Source organism: Choloepus didactylus, chromosome 3 (assembly GCF_015220235.1).
Source record: "Choloepus didactylus isolate mChoDid1 chromosome 3, mChoDid1.pri, whole genome shotgun sequence".
NCBI lineage: Eukaryota > Metazoa > Chordata > Mammalia > Pilosa > Megalonychidae > Choloepus > Choloepus didactylus.
In genome coordinates this window covers 38,646,877-38,665,249 of record NC_051309.1, presented here as the reverse complement: position 1 = coordinate 38,665,249, position 18,373 = coordinate 38,646,877, and the positions used below count along the sequence as shown (strand labels likewise).

The 18,373-nt window shown below is 34.7% G+C and overlaps 1 protein-coding gene across 5 annotated transcripts in view; it reads left to right on the top strand.

Moving 5' to 3' along the window:
• ARAP2 (ArfGAP with RhoGAP domain, ankyrin repeat and PH domain 2) overlaps positions 1–18,373 on the top strand; it is a 269,972-nt gene that overhangs the window by 209,256 nt on the left and 42,343 nt on the right. For 4 of the 5 annotated variants that reach the window (XM_037829549.1, XM_037829548.1, XM_037829547.1 and 1 more), the window contains 4 exons: positions 101–169; positions 2,722–2,796; positions 5,599–5,716; positions 17,964–18,092. In XM_037829549.1, coding sequence (XP_037685477.1) covers positions 101–169; positions 2,722–2,796; positions 5,599–5,716; positions 17,964–18,092 — 391 coding nt within the window. The remainder of the gene's footprint in view (positions 1–100; positions 170–2,721; positions 2,797–5,598; positions 5,717–17,963; positions 18,093–18,373) is intronic. The other variant, XM_037829550.1, reaches the window with a different exon arrangement.

The window sequence follows — 18,373 nt, the reverse complement described above, 5'->3', positions numbered from 1 at the left end:
ACTTGTTGGTATGTGAATTCCTGAAGAGTCACCTGAGGATGAGTACCGTAACTCCTTGTGTTCTACTTTATTGGAATGTCCCAAATTATATTTTAAACAGGTTAAAGAAGACCAAGTCAAACAAATGGACATAGAGAATAGCTTTATTACCAAGTGGAGAGACACTCAAGTGAGTAGTAATAGTTAGCTCTCTAAAGAATTAAATTCTTTAGCTAATTAATTAATTAATAAAAATCCCTTCCATTGTAAGTGAAGCTATTTCCTGCATTTATTTTCATTATCCATTGGAAGCAAAGTGAAAGTAATAGGGGGAAAAAAAAAAAACCCTGATAAAGTAGTTGTATAATTCTTCAACGTGATGCATACATGTGAAATTCTGAAGCATATTACTGTAAATTTTTCTTAATTATAGAAGGAAAAATCTATTTTAATCTTATAAAGTATTCCTCTACAAAATCAATTTCATTTATAAAAACACAATTGAAAATTCCAGTAGATTACAAAGGAAGCATTTAAAGCCAAAGAAATACTAGAATAAATTGGCAATTCAGATTCCTGAGTATTAATAATTCTTTCCATTATGATTTAGAAAATTTTAATTGTTTCCTATGTGCTTTTGCTCTGCATGCTCTCAAGTGATTGTGTTAATTGAAATGTTTCTAATGTGATCTTTGTACCAAATGCTAATTTTTGTCTTGAGTCGAATCTTCTAGATTCTGTCTTGCTTTCCTCAGTCTCATTATACTGGATTTGTATGTTCAGGTTGCACTGTACTTTTCCAGGATACTTTTCATTGTTTGATGAGTATTCACTGGAACATCTTAAGGTTGACCATAAATCATCATCTTATAACTAGGAATTGCGGTGGCTTCAGGGTACCAATGTAAATAATAGAAATGGGTCAAATGTACTCTTTACAGATACATTCAAAGCATGAGGCAAATGCTTCCCAATTTGTCAGGCCCTAAATTCTCCTCAGCCTTACAATATCCCTTACTAATGGGAGGAGTCATTAGAGCTATCAGGTTAGGGAGGCCTCCATTTTGAGTTCCTGGATCCCATAGTGCTAATACTAAGATACTAAGTGCCTATAGAACTATTTCTTCTATTTTGACCCAAAGTAATTAATGCAGCTTCCAAAGGGGTTAGTTTTAACACTCAAAAATCTGACTCCTTATCTCACTTTTGGAGGAGGTTTTCAGGCATGAAATAAAGGATTCTGTGAGCCTGGGGGTTAATCTTTGGCAGTATACTTATATTGCTATTAGATATATAAGTATGAGTATTCTTTTGTATTTTTTATCTTTTATATATGTGCTAAAGAAATTAGTCTTGAATGCTTTCTAATTTGGTAAATTTAAGTAAAAATAAAAGAATTGTCTATAAAATGGAGTAATTGAGAGAGAAAAGTAGAAGAATTTGGAAAATCTGTTCTTTTACTTGAGTTTTTCTCTAATCCACTTAAAACTCTTCTCTGGAGTATTTTTCTGACAGTCTCTGTCTTACCCTTGTTTGAAACTTTGAGCTACTGTTTTTTTTTTTGGCTTCGCTCTATGAGTCCTTTGTGTTTGCTTTTTAAGTTTTTAAAATGTGTCCTTCCTGGAGAATTGTTTATGCAAACATAGTGAAAAGCAAAAATGTCAACTTTATCCTTTCTTCCCTAGAACTTTTGTGTAGCCTCTCAACTGAGGAAGAAGAATTGGAAATAAGCTTTTTAAAGATTATAGTATGGCAATAACGAAGGTTTCTTCAAAGTATACTTTTTGAATGTTTCCAGCACAAATTTACTCATTAGATTTTTATTCTGAGACAAATTTAACTTCTAAATCATTGTTTCTCCATTATGATCATATAAAAATAAAAAACGAAGATGGATATTATTTCTAAGTGATTACACACTCTAAGGAAATTTCTAGAAAAAGCTACTCAAAATATTTCTTATAGATTGAATTGCTTCTTTGTTAAATTTCTCCACATTATACTCCCTACCTATGTAGTAATATCTCATGCTTTTTGTTTTCTGGCTTGTATCTTCATATATTATGTCTTCTGAGGCAGAGTAATGACACAAATAAATTAGCACTTAATATTTAGCAAAGTAATTAAAATAAAAAAAATTGTCCTTATTGCCTGCCTTATTCTATCTCTTCACTGTTAGTTTATCTTGATAAATTTATATTCCATCTCTATGTGTAGTCTAAATACAGCTCTGACCAAATTTATTATCAGATTTCAGTTTTTTAGGCATATCTGTTTGAAAATTTAGCAAAGCCTAGTTCCCTTTTAATTATTGTTATGCCCGTACTATAACAAAGCAGAATTACATGTGGCTCATGTTCACTCTTCATTTTGTTTCTCCTGTTAAAATGCATGGTGATCACTCTTAAAACTGTTGTTGAAGTGGGCATATTTCCATTGTAGCCAGATTCATTGTTTTAGTATTTATGTGTGGGTCTCATAGGACACTAAGCTCTGAGTAAGAGTTTAAAAATTGTATTGTGGTTGTTGTTGCTGATTGTAACATTTGTGTAGATTCCTTGTCCTCAGTCAAACACATCTGGAAGATGGGGATCATCTTCTAAATAGGAACTGAGTTCCTTTCATTATTTAAAACTAGTTAGAAATACAACTAGGAGTTTTTAGCTATTAGCTATCTTAAATATATGTTTATTCTTGCAACATACTTATACTTCCTGTCTTTCACATCTTCCCTTTACTTAGGTTTCACAGGCTGGAGATTTATTAATTGAAGTGTATGTAGAAAAGAAGGAACCTGACTGTAGTATTATAATTCGGGTGAGTCCTGAAGGTGGATGCAAAGAGTACTGTTGGAAATCACAAGTTAGCATTAATTTATACATTTAGAATTCTCCAGTGTTTCTTGTACATTATTTATGTTACATCTCCAATACCAACAATGACTAATGACAAGATTGACTTTTCATACCAATATCCTCTGGGAATTCCATGTTTTGGTCATTTGGAAAGAGAAAATTTCACACGCTATAGGTCATGGTTCGGATTTTCTGTAGGTTCTGGAAAATAACCTGAGCTCAATACTAGCTCCTCCTCTTCCTAGCTGCTTAACTTTAAGCAAGTTATTTCCCCTTCCTGAGCCTCATGTTTTTCACCTGTAATATGAAGGAAAATTACAGGATTTACATTGTATCATTGATGTGAGGATACAATAAGATAATGCATGTAAAATATTTACAAATTGTTTAGCACATAGTAAGTGTTCAATAAATATTACTGCTACCAGTATTCTCATTACTGTTGTTAGTGTTGCACCCTTGTGTCTTAGACCTTAGCCTCCAGTCTCCCAATTTACTTGAATAATAACTCTTTTATTGCTTGAGAATATTGGTCATTTTTTCTGAATTTAAAATACATCCTTCTGCTATTACCATATTCAGTAAACAATATGCCATAGGGATAGTAACAGAGACATTTCAGGTTCTTATTGGGAAGACTATTTTGTATGTGTGAGGAATAGTTATTATACCATCTAACAGTAGAAATTCAGCTTTAGCTCAGTCTTTTGAAAAGTTGAAAGTTAAACAATGTCTGTGTTAGATACTGCTGGACTTTAGTTATGTTAAATATGTTGTAACTGTTAATTTATGTATTTTGAAATATACTGTAACTTAATAATTTATATATGTAACAAGGGTAAATGGCACTAGTTACCTTACCTAGAACATGAAGCTGAAATACTAGTCACAGGTTTTGTCTTTATGAGGCAGAGGTAGATGCCTTACCACCCCTCGGCCACATAGTATTTCTTGTACTGAACATGTGATGTCAATCATAAAAGAATTGAGGAACTAGTACAGATCAATTAGCACACATCTACAACTAATTCTAGAAGAGGTATTCAAAGCACATTACTTAACTCTACCTTCACATAGACTCTTCAGTAGCACATTTAAATTTTATCTTTCTTTATACAGCCGTAGCAGAAGTTATTATAACTGAGCAAAATTCTCACTTTATTCTAAGCATATCCAGATAAGGGTCTTAATTCACCTATACATGTTACAAAGTATAACAAATACTATAGAAAAATAATTACTAATATCTGTTTAATGCTTAAGACTTTTAAAGCCTCTTGTTATATTTATCTCAGCTGATCATCACTTCATTCCAGGGAGGCATGTGAACCAGATGATGTCACAAGTTTGTAGAAATGCCAACCGAGAATTAAAAACATTAAGGCCAGAACTCAAACTTGGGTTGTCAGACACCAAACCTGATACTTATTGTACTGATTTGTATATTCCTTAGTGTAATGATTTCCAAACTGTGCTTTATGGAGTTCTAAGGAAGGGAGCTCCTGTCTTCCATTCCTAATTTTCCCATAGGCACTCCCCCCTACCTATTATTTTTTAACTTTGTTTTCTCAGTAATTTATCATTTTAAGAAAGGGCTACATTTAAAATTTTTGAAATTCATGAAGGTGAACAGCATCACTGAAATTACTCATCTACTAATGGTTTTTTACTGCTTAAAGTTCTTTTTTTCCAGGTGCTGGTTGTTTTGTTTGTTTGTTTTTTTTTTTCCTTTTAAGTTTGTATTTCATTGGACTTCTCTGAATAGTAAGAAGTGGAATTCATTGTATAATTAATATATTCCCAAAGAAAGCACTAAATTCCACAAAGTGCTAAAGATAAACAGTATGAGTTACGTGTAATAAAAAATGTTTTATGTGATTTATATGACTAAAAATTTGTAGGAGAATTGGAAATGAGCACATGCTTTTTTTGAAGAAATTTGTTTTAATATAGGCATACTTTTATTGAAAATGTGCAAATTAAGTTGCAATGTTTTATCTCTTAAAACATCTTCTATTTGTTTAACATTTAAACTAATTCTAATGAAGAAAGCCAGCTTACATTTGACCAGCATGCACTTATGTTTGGCAAAAATAGAAACAAGAAGAAGCAAATCAAACTTCCTGAAGATGGTGGTGTGCTTATTCAATGGCCTGAGACTCTGAGACTCTTGTAGAGCTGGCCCCCAGGCCCCCAGGCTGGCACTGAAGATGCTGGCCTATGCCCTGAATTCCTGGCTCCTGCATGCCTTGGTATCCCACCATCTGTCGCTTGGCATAGCAGGGCACCCCACAGACCACTGAAACCCTGGGGCTTTTTGGCATTGTGGACCAGCAATGAAGTGGGTATAATTTAGGGCCCAGGCTGAATAAACTGAACCATTCTGAACTCTTGATTATAGAGCTGATGATGAACATTTTGCTCCTAGAAGAGCACTGGACTTCCTGTCTGGTGAAGGTATTTCTGTGTATAACTAGGTACATTTTTCCATCCTGTGATCTAATTGCCAACTCAGTGAGAGAAAAATATCCTTCCTGATTTATAATATTGTCATATCTTTTTGCACTTACACTAAAATGTATTACATTTTATGGAAAAGTTCTGAAGATGCTGTTTTCTCTATATGCTTAGAGAAGCTTGTTAAACATGTTAGGAAGGAACTGGGTCTTATAAGATGGTAGATGGGGAAGTATTATTGCCATAACCTAACCTATTTCTGAATCTGACGTACATACCTTCTGAGGAAATTTTGATTCTCTTACAGATATCACCTGTGATGGAAGCAGAAGAATTAACTAATGATATACTTGCAATAAAAAATATCATTCCTACAAAAGGTGATGTCTGGGCCACATTTGAAGTCATTGAAAATGAAGAGCTAGGTGAGTGATTTTCATTCTAAGGATTCTTAAATTCCCAGTATGAAAGTATACTGTTTTTGTAAAATGCCATTACTAATATTTTATGTTTTTCTAAAGATTATCATCTCCTTGTACATCCCCTTCTACCTCAGTGCATGTATTGATATATGTTATTGCCATTTGAAGTTCCCTTCCTATAATTTTATTCATCAAAATAATTAGATTATAATATGAGCTATAAAAATACAGTGCAAAGCATTAGGGTTTTTTGTTGCTGCCTCAGGAAATAAGGCCTTTGCTTTTAAGGACAGGCTATTTGATTTGTAACAATTTTCTAAATGTCTCCACTACCTTATTCCTGCATGCCACTGATTTAACAGGAACAAAGAACAAATTGGTTTAAAAGATTATTATTTTATAGAAATGATTTTGTTGTAAGCCTAATGGAAGCTTCTTTTATAACTTTTTCCTTTCCATCTATATTTAGCGCATCAAATATTTTACCTTCTTTCATCCCAAAGACACTGAAGGATGAAGAGAGCTTTTGAAACTCCTTGACTACCCCCATAGTCAAGTGCTGAATAAGCTTAACATTTATAATGACACCATTTGGTTTTAAAGACCTCTAGGAAAAAAAAAAAAAAATGAAATGCAGAATGTCTTTGTACCTTGACCATCTGTCTAACTGATACCTACTAAGGTCTTGGGACCCCTTCAAGTGTAGCTGTCAGACTGCCAAAAGTATATTCTTGCCATCCACGAGCTAAAGATAAAAATTAAAATTCAACATTGAAATACCCTATGGTGTGCTTCTAGGAGTGTCGCAATGTTAAAATGAAGTGGACTTATCAAACACTTTGTCTTTCTTTGTTCCATCTTGATGTTTTTACTACATTATTTCTTGTTTTCATTCACAATTATTTAAAAATTAGTTCAGATTAAAAATTTTTTTTTCAATTTGCACTGCCAGGATTGAATGATTCTGACATTGGTGTCTGTTTACAGTCCTGTGTCCCCCTCCCCCACCCCCCTGTAGTTAGACTCAGTCCTCTCCATTTATTGAAAATGCTTTGACAGATGCCTCCTATGACTCCCTAACTGCTAAGTCCAGTGGCTCTATTTTACTTGCCCTATCAGTGGCATTTATTGTTAATGACCATGCACATCTCTTTGAAGGTCTTCACTCTTTGTGCTGTTGGATGCTCCTCCTGGGTTTCTAATTATTTTTCTTTATCTCATTTGTAGGTCCTTCTTCTTCTATTCCCAAAACATTGAGTTCCTCCTGCTCCAATCTTCATTTCCATCTTTTCTCATTTTACATGTTCTTTATACATATTCCCTTCCATTCTTTGGGCTTGCCTAACATGGATAAGCTGGTAGTTCTCAAATGTACTTTTACCCTTCTCCCATCTGATCCATCTGATTGTCTCCTTTAAAACCCTGACTAAAAGTATCAATGCACTTTGTCTTATATTGTTTATAGTGGATTATCACATGGATTTATAGTTTTCTCTCTGGATGGGAGTTCCTTATAAGGACTCAGTCTTTTTTTCTATTCTAGTGCCAAGCACTGTGCATAGTCATAGTAGCATACAGTTAATATGTATTGAGTTAATGAGGCTTAGTTCTGTATGATTCTGTGTGCAGGGGTCATAGAGTCTTTTGATTTTTGTTTTTTCCTGTTTAGTTATAAGGAAATGGGCTGCCTAGTTCACCAACTTCACCGTATTGGGGAGTAAAAGATAATTATCAGCCTTTACTGTCAGAATCATGTTTCAAAATCACAAAACTTATAGTGTTCCACCATTTAAAGCATTTTGTCATCTCCTCATTGCTTATCTAATCTTCAGGATCCAACTAAAATGTCTTTTCTTCCAGATTAACATAATTTGCCCTAATCTCTTTCTGATAATTTGTTTATGGCTCTATAATACTTTATACCATCTACCTTGTAAGTAGTAATGTGTATTACTCTGACTCCACCATAAACCATATGTTTCTTTAGGGTGTATACTGTATGTTTTAGACCTTTATATCCCTCGCCACCTCTATCACAATGCATTGATGTGGGATGCATCCAACAAATGTCTTTTTAGTCAAGGTGCACTCTGGCTCTGAGTGACCTGGATTATTGCTCCTTGGAAAAATGTATCCAAAGTGGAAGGCATGTAGAATTTTTTACCTAATTGTACATTAGGACCTACTAGGAGATCTCAAAGCCCTGGGTGGTGCTTGAACAGCTGATTATCTCCTGCATGCTTCTGTTTCTGTTGTTTTTTAAGGACATCAACAGCAGAATAATGAGTCATGCATGTTTGGGTTGGCATCCTCACCCTACCAACCTTATTTTCTCAAGACCTGAGTCAAATTAAAGCATATCCCTTTGTCAAAGCACTGGAGGTCTGAGTGTTTGGGCACTGGTCTTCCCAACAGAGGAGAAAGCAGAAGGGATGAGGATAGGGAGTAATCATATCTAGCCAGAAGAGGCATTTATATTATATTTGGAAACATTTTTAAATTTTATCTTGGAAAATCAAGAGGCTTCCTCTGAAAATGACTGGTTATCCCCTTGCATTTAATAATTAGTGCATCACAAATTGTATCAATGGTGAGGAGATTCTTTTGTTTTTGTTTTTTTTATTTCACTTTTTTTTTTGTTTCCTTATCCCTTATGAAATTAAAAAAAAATGTTATCTTAGTGAAGATATGAAAATCTAGGATACCTGAAATAGTTTTGTTTGTGAATGTCTGAATGTAATCAAAGAGACACCTATGTACATCAAGGAAGAGTTCGTTTGATGGAATTAGGAATTCAAAGGTGGCTTGATTTTAATGTTTGCTCAGCTGCAGAAGTAGAAATTGCTAGAAGAGAAAACTAAGATTATTTTCACTGCTTCTGGTTGAATAATGCTAAGGAAGCAACAAAGGGGCCTGTGAGTATGTTACACTGAAACAGATGGAAGGAGTGTGCACCATCTAACCTTCTAAAATGTTAAAAGCTTTATTTCTACTAACATTTAAGGAAGCTTAAGTGACATATAAAAAGAAAATAAAAATAAAGACATGAATAGTCACAAGATTATAGTTGATAGGAAGAACGTCAACAGGGAATGGGTCCTTTCTTCTAACGCAAAAATAAATCCTGCAGGTAATGAAGTAATCAGATATAAGTAAATAATAAATAAATGGATAAGTAAGTAAATAAACCAAAATGATGGATTTAATTTTTTTTAGGTATCTGTAATTTTTTTTAAAGCAGTGGTTTTCTACCCTATCGTGTACCCAGAGCCATTTTTGCGTAAATATTTCGTAACATTCCCTTTGTTATCTTGAGATCATCTCTTATACTCATTTTTTAAAATTAACATAATACCCTAATATAATAGAAAAATAAATAAGAGGAAAATATGTATTACAATGTGTAAATGCTCAGATACTCCTATAAGGTAGAAGATAGTGAAAATAGATCTTAAACCTATAAATGGAATCATCAAAATATGTGTGACAGTTACAAATGCAGACTGACATAAGCTTGCCATTTGTGAGTCAGTAACCATTAGCAGCATTGCCATCATTGGTGAAATGCTGTTCTGAAATGGTGAATGACTCTTAGAAAATTTCTGCCTGTAGCAAAACATGGTCTTTTTTTTTTTTTTTTTTTTTAGCTTGTATTCATGGAAAAGATTGCATATTTAAACCATATAGAGTATTTTGCTGAGCTAGATTTTAAGCTCAATAAATTTCTAAGGAGGTTTTCCTTCAAAATGAATGTCTGGAGGTGGGGCAAGATGGCAGCATAGGGAGGTGTGGAATTTACTTAGTCCCCTGGAGCAACTAGTAAATAGCATGCAATAACAAGAAAATAGTCTGGATGAAACTGAAGGGGGGATATTTGTGACCGAATACACATGGTACGCCAGTCTGAAATGAGTGGAACAGCTGAGATCGCAGCATAGAACTGTAAGTAAAGCTCCCCAAACTGTGGACCTGGTGCCCCTCCCACACTGGCACAGCAGGCTGAGTTGGAAAACTTCACTGTGAGAAAAAGAAGCAGTCTCTGCTGGGAACAAGGGAATGTAGCTCAACCAAGCTCGAATTGTGGTTTTAATTAACAAAATTGACTACAGCTGTGAGTGCAGATGGGCCTGGAGTAAGGAGGAAAGGAACCTGGAGCTTTCTCCTGGCAGAGAGAAGGCAGGGCTGATGGGGAAAAAATACATAAACAAGTAAAAACAGAGATTTTTGGAGGCCACTGAGCTCAGAATACTGGAAAAGGGCTGTGTCCTAAGAAAAGAGGCACACAGAACCATGTACCAACTCTGGTTTTTGTCTGGTGAACTGGAGGACTGGGGACTGGCTGGAAACGGGGACTTCAAATGAGATACAGGAGTTGAAACAACTAATTAAAGATCTTCAAACAATATGCTAAATTAATTCAAAAATCAAATCTGAGTTGAGGGAAGTTATGGCAAAAGAGATGAAGGATATAAAGAACACATTGGATAAACAAAAGGAAGAAATCAAAAGTTTGAAAAAAACAAATAGCAGAACCTATGGGAATGAAAGTCACAATAGAAGAGATGAAAAATACATTGGAGACATACAACAGCAGTTTTGAAGAGATAGAAGAAAGGAGTCAGAAACTAGAGGACAGGACATCTGGAACCCTACACACAAAAGAACAGGAAAGAGAATGGGAAAATATGAGAATGGTCTCAGGGAACTGATGACAACTTGAAGTGCATGACTGTATGTGTCATGGGTGTCCTAGAAGGAGAAGAGAAGGTAAAAGGGACAGAACGAATAATGGAGAAAATAATCACTGAAAATTTCCCATCTTATATGAAAGACATAAAGTTACAGATGCAAACAGAATAGATCCAAGTAAACTGACTCCAGGACAATAATCAGATTATCAAATGTCAAACACAAGGAGAGAATTCTGAAAACAGCAAGAGAAAAGCGATCTATCACAAAGAAAGCTCAATAGGACTATGTGCAAGTTTCTTAGTAGAAACCATGGAGGCAAGAAGGCAGTGGTATGAAATATTTAAGATACTGAAAGAAAAAAACTACCAACCAAGAATTTTAAATCTGGCAAAACTGTCCTTCAAAAATGAGGGAGAGTTTAAAATATTTTCAGACAGATACTGAGAGAGTTTGTGAACAAGATACCTGCTCTGCAAAAAATACTAAAGAGAGCACTACAGGCAGATAAGAAAAGACAGGAGAGAGAAGTTTGGAGAAGAGTGTAAAAATGAAGACCATCAATAAGGGTACTGTACGGTCTTACTAATATGGGCTAACACTTATAAGCAAAATTTGAGAGTTGAGAACACAGGTTATCAGGAGATAGAAAGATGTTAGAGGTCAGGCATTTGATGCTGAAGGAGTAGAGAAGGTTCAACAGGTTTAGTTGTATAGATCCAAAAATGGAATGGATAGAATAACAGTGTGTGATGGTAATGCAACATTGTAAGTACACTGAACAAAGATGAGTGTGAGTATGGTTAAAAGAGGAAGGCTAAGAGCACGTATGACACCAGAAGGAATGATAGAAGGTAAAGACGGAGATTGTATAATGTAGCAAAACCTAGAGTGGTCAATGATGGTGATTAAATAAACAAATATAAGAATGTTTTTAAATGAATCAACATTGTAAGCTGTTGAAAATTGAATGGTATAGGGGAAAAAATACAATCAGAGCAAACTAGAGTCTGTAGTTAATGGTAACGTAAGATGCTTCCACTAATTGTAACAAAGGCAAAATACCAAAGCTAAATGTTTATAAGAGGGGTATCTAAGGGAGTGATATGGGATTCTTTGTGGTGGTGATGTTGTCTGAACTTTTCATTGTATTTTATTTTTATTTTTCTTCTATCTTTTGTATTTTTATTCAGTTTTTTCTCCTTTTCCTATTTCTTTGGGGAAGAAATATAAATGTCCTCATATAGATTGTTGTGGTAAATGCGTAATTATGCGATTATACTAGGAATCATTGTTTACTTAGGGTGGATTGTATGGTGTGTGAATAAAACTATTAAAAAAATTAACAGAGGGATACAAGTGCTAGAGAAAATGTGGAGAGAGGGATGTACCTATTCCCTATTGGTAGAGAAGTAGAATGGCTCAGCCCGCTGGAGGGCAGTGTGGTGGTTCCACAGGAAGCTAACTATAGTGTTGCCATATGATCCTGCAACCCCATTATTGGGTATATACTTGGAATAACTAAGAACAGGGACAGGAGTAGACATTGAACACTGCTGTTTATGGCAGCAGAATTCACAATTCACAATGAATGGAGGGGGCCTAAGGGTACATTGACTCATAAACAGAATGGTGAACTGTGATGTATACATACAGTGGAATACTGAACAGCAGCAAGAAGAAATGAAGTTATGAGGTATACAACTAGGTGATTGGACCTTGAGGATAATATGTTGAGTGAAATAAGACGGAATCAAAATGACAAACATTGTAATACCTCACTAATATGGACTAACTATAATGTGTAAACTCGGAGAATTGAACCGGAGAGCACAGGTTATCGGGGTGGCTTACAGTGAAGGTTCCTAGATTGTAAGCTCTTACTGCAGTCACATCTATTCATGAGTTGTAATGGTTATTTCTAAATTCTGAGATGCTAAGCTGTTTGTGTATCACCTGGTTGGGCCCTGGATCTTCAGGATCTTTGTGACACCCGAGACTCAGAGCCAGAGTTCAGCAGCTGTAAATGTCAGCATTACCCCATACAGCAAACGTTAAAGAGGCTGAAAAAGAGATCAGACTTCAAATAGAGATATGAATGAAACAGACTTGATTAGAACTGAAGTAAACCAGACTGTAGGGAAAAGGATGATATTGGCAGTGTTTTAAAACCTCAACTTCTGTGTGAGACCAAAGGAAGAGATGTTTATTTGGTGAAAAATCTATATTTTCTGTAGCACACTATATAAGTTAACTTGAATGGACAGTTTATTCAAACACCGTAATTACATGGACTCATGAATAGAAGGTGAGAGCTGGTTGTTTTTTACAGGTTAGCCTGAAATCCTGATACATCCCAAAGTAATTTGGGCAGAGAAAAAAAGTATTTGTAAAGCCCACTTGAGGGCCTGGTGAAAAATGTGGGAACATTAATCATCACCACCTGGGGAATTCCTGATATTCTCATAAGCATTGGGGACTACCGTAAGCCAAGTCCTTAATCTTGGGACTTGCCCTCATGAAGCTTGTTACTGCAAAGGAGAGGCTAAACCTAGTTATAACTGTGCCTAATAATCACCAACAGAGAACCTCTTTGGTTGCTCAGATGTGGCCTGTCTCTCTCTAAGTCCACTCAGCAGGTAAACTCACTGTCCTCCCCACTACATGGGACATGACTCCCAGGGGTGTAAATCTCCCAATCAATGTGGAACATGACTCCCAGGGATGAGACTGGACCTGGTATCTTGGGAATGAGAAAGTCTTCCTGACCAAAAGGTAGAAGAGAAATTAAACAAAATAAAGTTTCGGTGGCTGAGAGATCTCAAGCAGTTTTAGAGGTCATTCTGGAGGTTATTCTTATGCATTATATAGATATCCCGTTTTAGCTTTTAGTATATTACAATAGCTAGAAGGAAATACCTGAAACTGTTGAACTGCAATCCAGTATCCTTGATTTTTGAAGATGCTTGTCTAACTATATAGCTTATATGGTGTGACTCTGTGATTGTGAAAACCTTGTGGCTCACACTCCTTTATCCAGTGTATGGACAAATGAGTAGAAAAAAGGGGGACAAAATGTAAATGAATAATAGGGATGGAAAAAGAGTATGAGATGTTTGGGGTACTCTTTTTCACTTTTATTTTTAGTCATATTTTTAGTTTTTGCTTTTGGAGTAATGAAAATGTTCAAAAAATGACTGTGGTGATGAATGCACAACTATATGATGATACTGTGAACAATTGATTGCACACTTTGGATGATTGTATGGTGTGCCAGTTTGTATACAGTATGTCCCCCAGAAAAAGCCATATTCTTTAATGCAGTCTTGTAGGGGCAGAGGTATTAGTGTTGATTAGGTTGGAACCTTCTGATTGAGTGTTTCCATGAAGTTAAGACCCACCCAGCTGTGAGTGATACCTTTGATTAGGGTGTGACCTGTTGATTGAATGTTTCCACGAAAATGTGGCCCTGCCCATTCAGGATGGGTCTTAATTAGTTCACTGGAGTTCTATAAAAGGAGCTCACAAACAGAGGGATCTCAGAGCAACTGAGAGTAACATTCTGGAAGAGCTGCAGCAGAGATACACATTTTGGAAAATGCCATTTTGAAACACAACCTGGGAGCAAGCAAGACTCCAGCCACATGCCTTCCCAGCTAACAGAGGTTTTCCAAATGCTATTGGTGTTCTCCAGTGAAGGTACCCTATTGTTGATGCCTTACCTTGGACCCTTTATAGCCTTAAGACTGTAACTTTGTACCCAAATAAGCCCCCTTCATAAAAGCCAATCCATTTCTGGTATTTTGCAAAATGGCAACATTAGCAAACCAGAACATATGGTGTGTGACTATATCGCAATAAAATTGCATTTAAAATATCCCTAAAAACAAAACAAAACGAAACAAAATGAATGTCTGGTGGAACATTTGAAAATTTTGCTGGATAAGGAACAATTCTTCCTTGTCCCAGTCTCTGAAGGATATCAAGCATTTTTGACCAACTGCTGCCAATTATTATGACACCCTGAAACACATCCTAGGGGCTGGTATCACTTAAAGCTGAAGTATACTAATAATTTAAGGCTCCACCTTAAGTCCTTTACATTCTGGAAAAAAAAATTCACTGTCTAAGGAGCACAATTTAAGTGACCCTCACTGAGAGGCTCGAGTTTGTGAATTGGTTACTTTCTATACAGCAATATCATAGCAAACCTTTTCTGGCTTCTTCATCATAGAAATATCTGTTTTTCATCAGGATTCTTTGCAGCCCTGAGTATGATTGACACGTAAAGTGTTGCTACCCACTGATTATGTCAAGGGAACAGAAACACGTTTGCTTAGAACTCTAAGTTTGGAACTAAGATTTTAATTATTGGGGAAGTCATGATCGTCTCTGGAAATCCTATGTCATTACTGCCAGAAAGTTAAGGATGACAGCTGTTATTACAGGTGGAAAATAGATAGCTCTATTTAATGAGGGAGGCCAAGTTTATTCTATGAAGAAAATTTTAAACAATTGACAACTCTATGTTTTACCCAAAGAACCACCTTTGTAACCTGTTCTCAAATAACTACTCTGAATTTTTAGCAATTGTTATACCATAGGTAATATGCAAATAAGTTATATTCATTTCTAGTAATGCCCTTATGCCAGGTGACTTGTATGAATTGTGTATCATATAATCTATCATGACAGATGGTTGTAAACATACTTATAAATAAAAACTTGTTTATTTGTAGGAATTTATGTTCCAACAATGTGATGACTCAGTCAGTTTTTCCTGCATCTTATCTCTTTTGTAAGCTGGATTTTAATGCCATTTTATAAGTCTAGCCTTTCTTGTCTTAACATCCATATTTTTCAGCACCATCCTTTATCTAGGAACTTGGATCTCCAGGGTTTTCATTCTTCTGAAGTGTTTCATACTATGATACTGATGCTGAATAGCATATTTGACTAATTTTTATCCCAAAAAGCAAAATAATTATGTCTGTTGTTATGCCTGTATACCTACTATGATTTTTTTTATAACTAAGATCACTTTAGCACAATCCTATATTATCTACTTGTAATAGTGACCCTATTTAACATAAATGTTCTGACATTTAAAATCCCATTACCATTTTAAACTTACAGTAGGGGAGAGTAAGCTTTTATTCCATTCCAGTTACTGTATTCCAGTTAAGAATATCAATCTTATCTCCAAGGCAAATGCAGTATCATCAGCTTCTTACATGCAGAATGTTGATACTATCTTGCTATTATTTCCTTACCATTTCCCATTAAAGATAAAGTGAAGAGGAAAAGTGGAACTGACATTTTTTTCACTTTTGCTTATGTTATCTTGCTCAATCCTCAAAAAAATCTTGGAGAATTAGTACTTTTGATCCCCAAATTGCATGTGAGAAAACCAGTTTGGGGAGATTTACATACTTGCCTGAAATAAAGCTAAGTTTTATATTTAGGAGTGTAGGCTTTGAAGTCAGACAGGTTTGGGATTAAAATCTCTGTTCCTCACCTTAACCAGATATGTGACTTTAGCCAAGTAACTATATCTCTGTGATCATTTGGTCCTTTTACATGTAAAGAGATAACTGATGTAAATCATCCAATATATAATGCCAATATATAATGTCTAATAAATAGCTGCTGTTAATGTGATCAACAGAGATTCAGAGCTTGCAAGTAGTAGAGCTGAGAATTATGTAATATCAAATGAAAAAGGAGTGTTTATTCTATCATTATCTTTACTTTTAAATACATTTAATTTCAGTCTCAGTCTCCATTAATATAAAGACAACTAATTTATGGTTATCAACGATTGAATTATAACTTTGGCAAATTATGGGCAATTATGATCTTTGCCCAAACTTTTTAGAAAATTATTTGAAGAAAAGCAAAATCAATATATCACAAAATATTGTGTCTGATTTTCAAAGAAATATATTTTGTCCAGTGATCCATCTGTCACCAAGGTAATTTATGGCAACCAAAGTAATCTATAAGATATTTCATTCCACAGATATTTATTGAACATCTGTTATATGCTCAGCAATGTGCTGTGCTCAGGGAATATAGTAGTAAACAGGACATAGATTTGTCCTCAAGAATGTATGACCTTTTGGCTCTTTTTTTAATTTTCATTATCATAATGGGTAGGCTTGCTCAAACAAGCACCAAATGCAGAACTGGTATTCATTTTGCTGACTAGGAAGCAAAGATCTAGTTATTTACACTGGAAGCAGAAAACAAGTTCTCCTTCTGTGGACCTGGGGATTAATAGTGGCTTCTAGAGTGACGTGGTCATAGCAGGGAAGTCCATTATTAGAGAGGATGTAATATATTTTGTCCTTTTTTCTCATAATTTTATTACCACTTAAAATCCTGTGGGTCATATATGAGTATGATGCTGTTGATATGCTCCTTCTTGTGTGTCATTCACATGACTATAACCAAAAATGAAAAGCCCAAGTGCTATGTCCCTTTTCATTTAAGAAATATGAGTGAGTTGAATGGTTACAATGGGAGGAAAGCTGCCCGGACTCCTTCATGTTAGAGCTTCTGTTCCTCCTCTTTCAGTTATGCTATTTTCAGTGTACTGGAAAAGGTTTGAAATTCTCTTTCCCCAGCATATGCTTCTGTTGTTACTTTTTATTAATTGATTGGCATATTACGATCAGCAAAGAAGTCCTGTGAAGTTTTGATTGTAATTGTAAAAGCTGTTTTTTTTTATTATTATTATTATTCTATGCTAAGAACTTGAGATGCCCAAAACAAACTGTATATGGATGAGTGTTCATCCAGGATAAAATAACAGACAAATCTTTAGGCTGTCATTAAAAGTCTTGCTTTTTGACCTATTATCTCAAAAGTGAATCTGTCATATTGCCATATAATATTTGTGGTTGATGCTTCTACCAATGATACTTAAACGTAGATTACTCAGCACTGTTTTGTAATTATATTAATATATTCTGTGTATAAGTTATATTTTATAGTTGATACTAATTGACTATGAGAATATCAGCTACAGGTATTTCACAATTATTGATCAAAATTAAAAGTAATGCTAATATTGTTGGGATACACAAAGGTAATTTATGCTTTTTTACTAGAACTGAACAAGATTAATTTTGCTAGTCCTTTTAGAACTATTGAAGTGCATATGCAAATAGCTCTAAGCAAAACAGAATGTTTGCAGAATGTTATTTAAATTGAAAAGAGACAGTAAGATATTCATTTGTTATATAGACAGTAATATTACTTCCGATATTTTATCCAAAAAAAAAAAAAAAACCTCTGATTTTTTCTTAAATAGTTGAGTAATAGACAAGTGTTCCTCTGGAGATTAATTTATAGAGAATTTTATTAAATGCTTAATTGTGTTCTAAATTTAGGATCTCTTGTATTTAGCCCTAGTGCTATTATTATGTGGCATAAGATATGGATAAGGTTTGTATACAGATCTTTTCAAAAGCATTTTTTAAAATTTATAATATAAAATTAAAATTTTATCTTAATGTTTTTCTTTTCAATTTGATTTGGGTTTTGTTTTTGGCAGAACGCCCTCTTCACTACACAGAAAATGTATTGGAGCAGGTGCTTCGGTGGAGTTCATTAGCTGAACCTGGATCTGCTTATCTGGTGGTGAAGAGATTCTTAACCATTGACATGATTAAACACTACAGTGGTAGGTGCTATTATTTCATGTTGCAACTACAGTTGAAAATTCAGTGACTAAAGGGTAGTTATGGCACAAGTGATATTTGAAAAATATATTAAAAAAATGAGTAGCTAAAGACAGTCTGCTAACATAGTAGAAGTCAAAAAATGCTCAGGTTGTAGAGAAAAAAGAATATATAGATAGGAATATCAAGTGTCAGAATCAGAATTTTCCTAGCCTGTGGCACTGTGATGATACTTGGCTAATTTGATGGTACCCAAATAAAGGTTTCAGAAGAAATCGTTTGT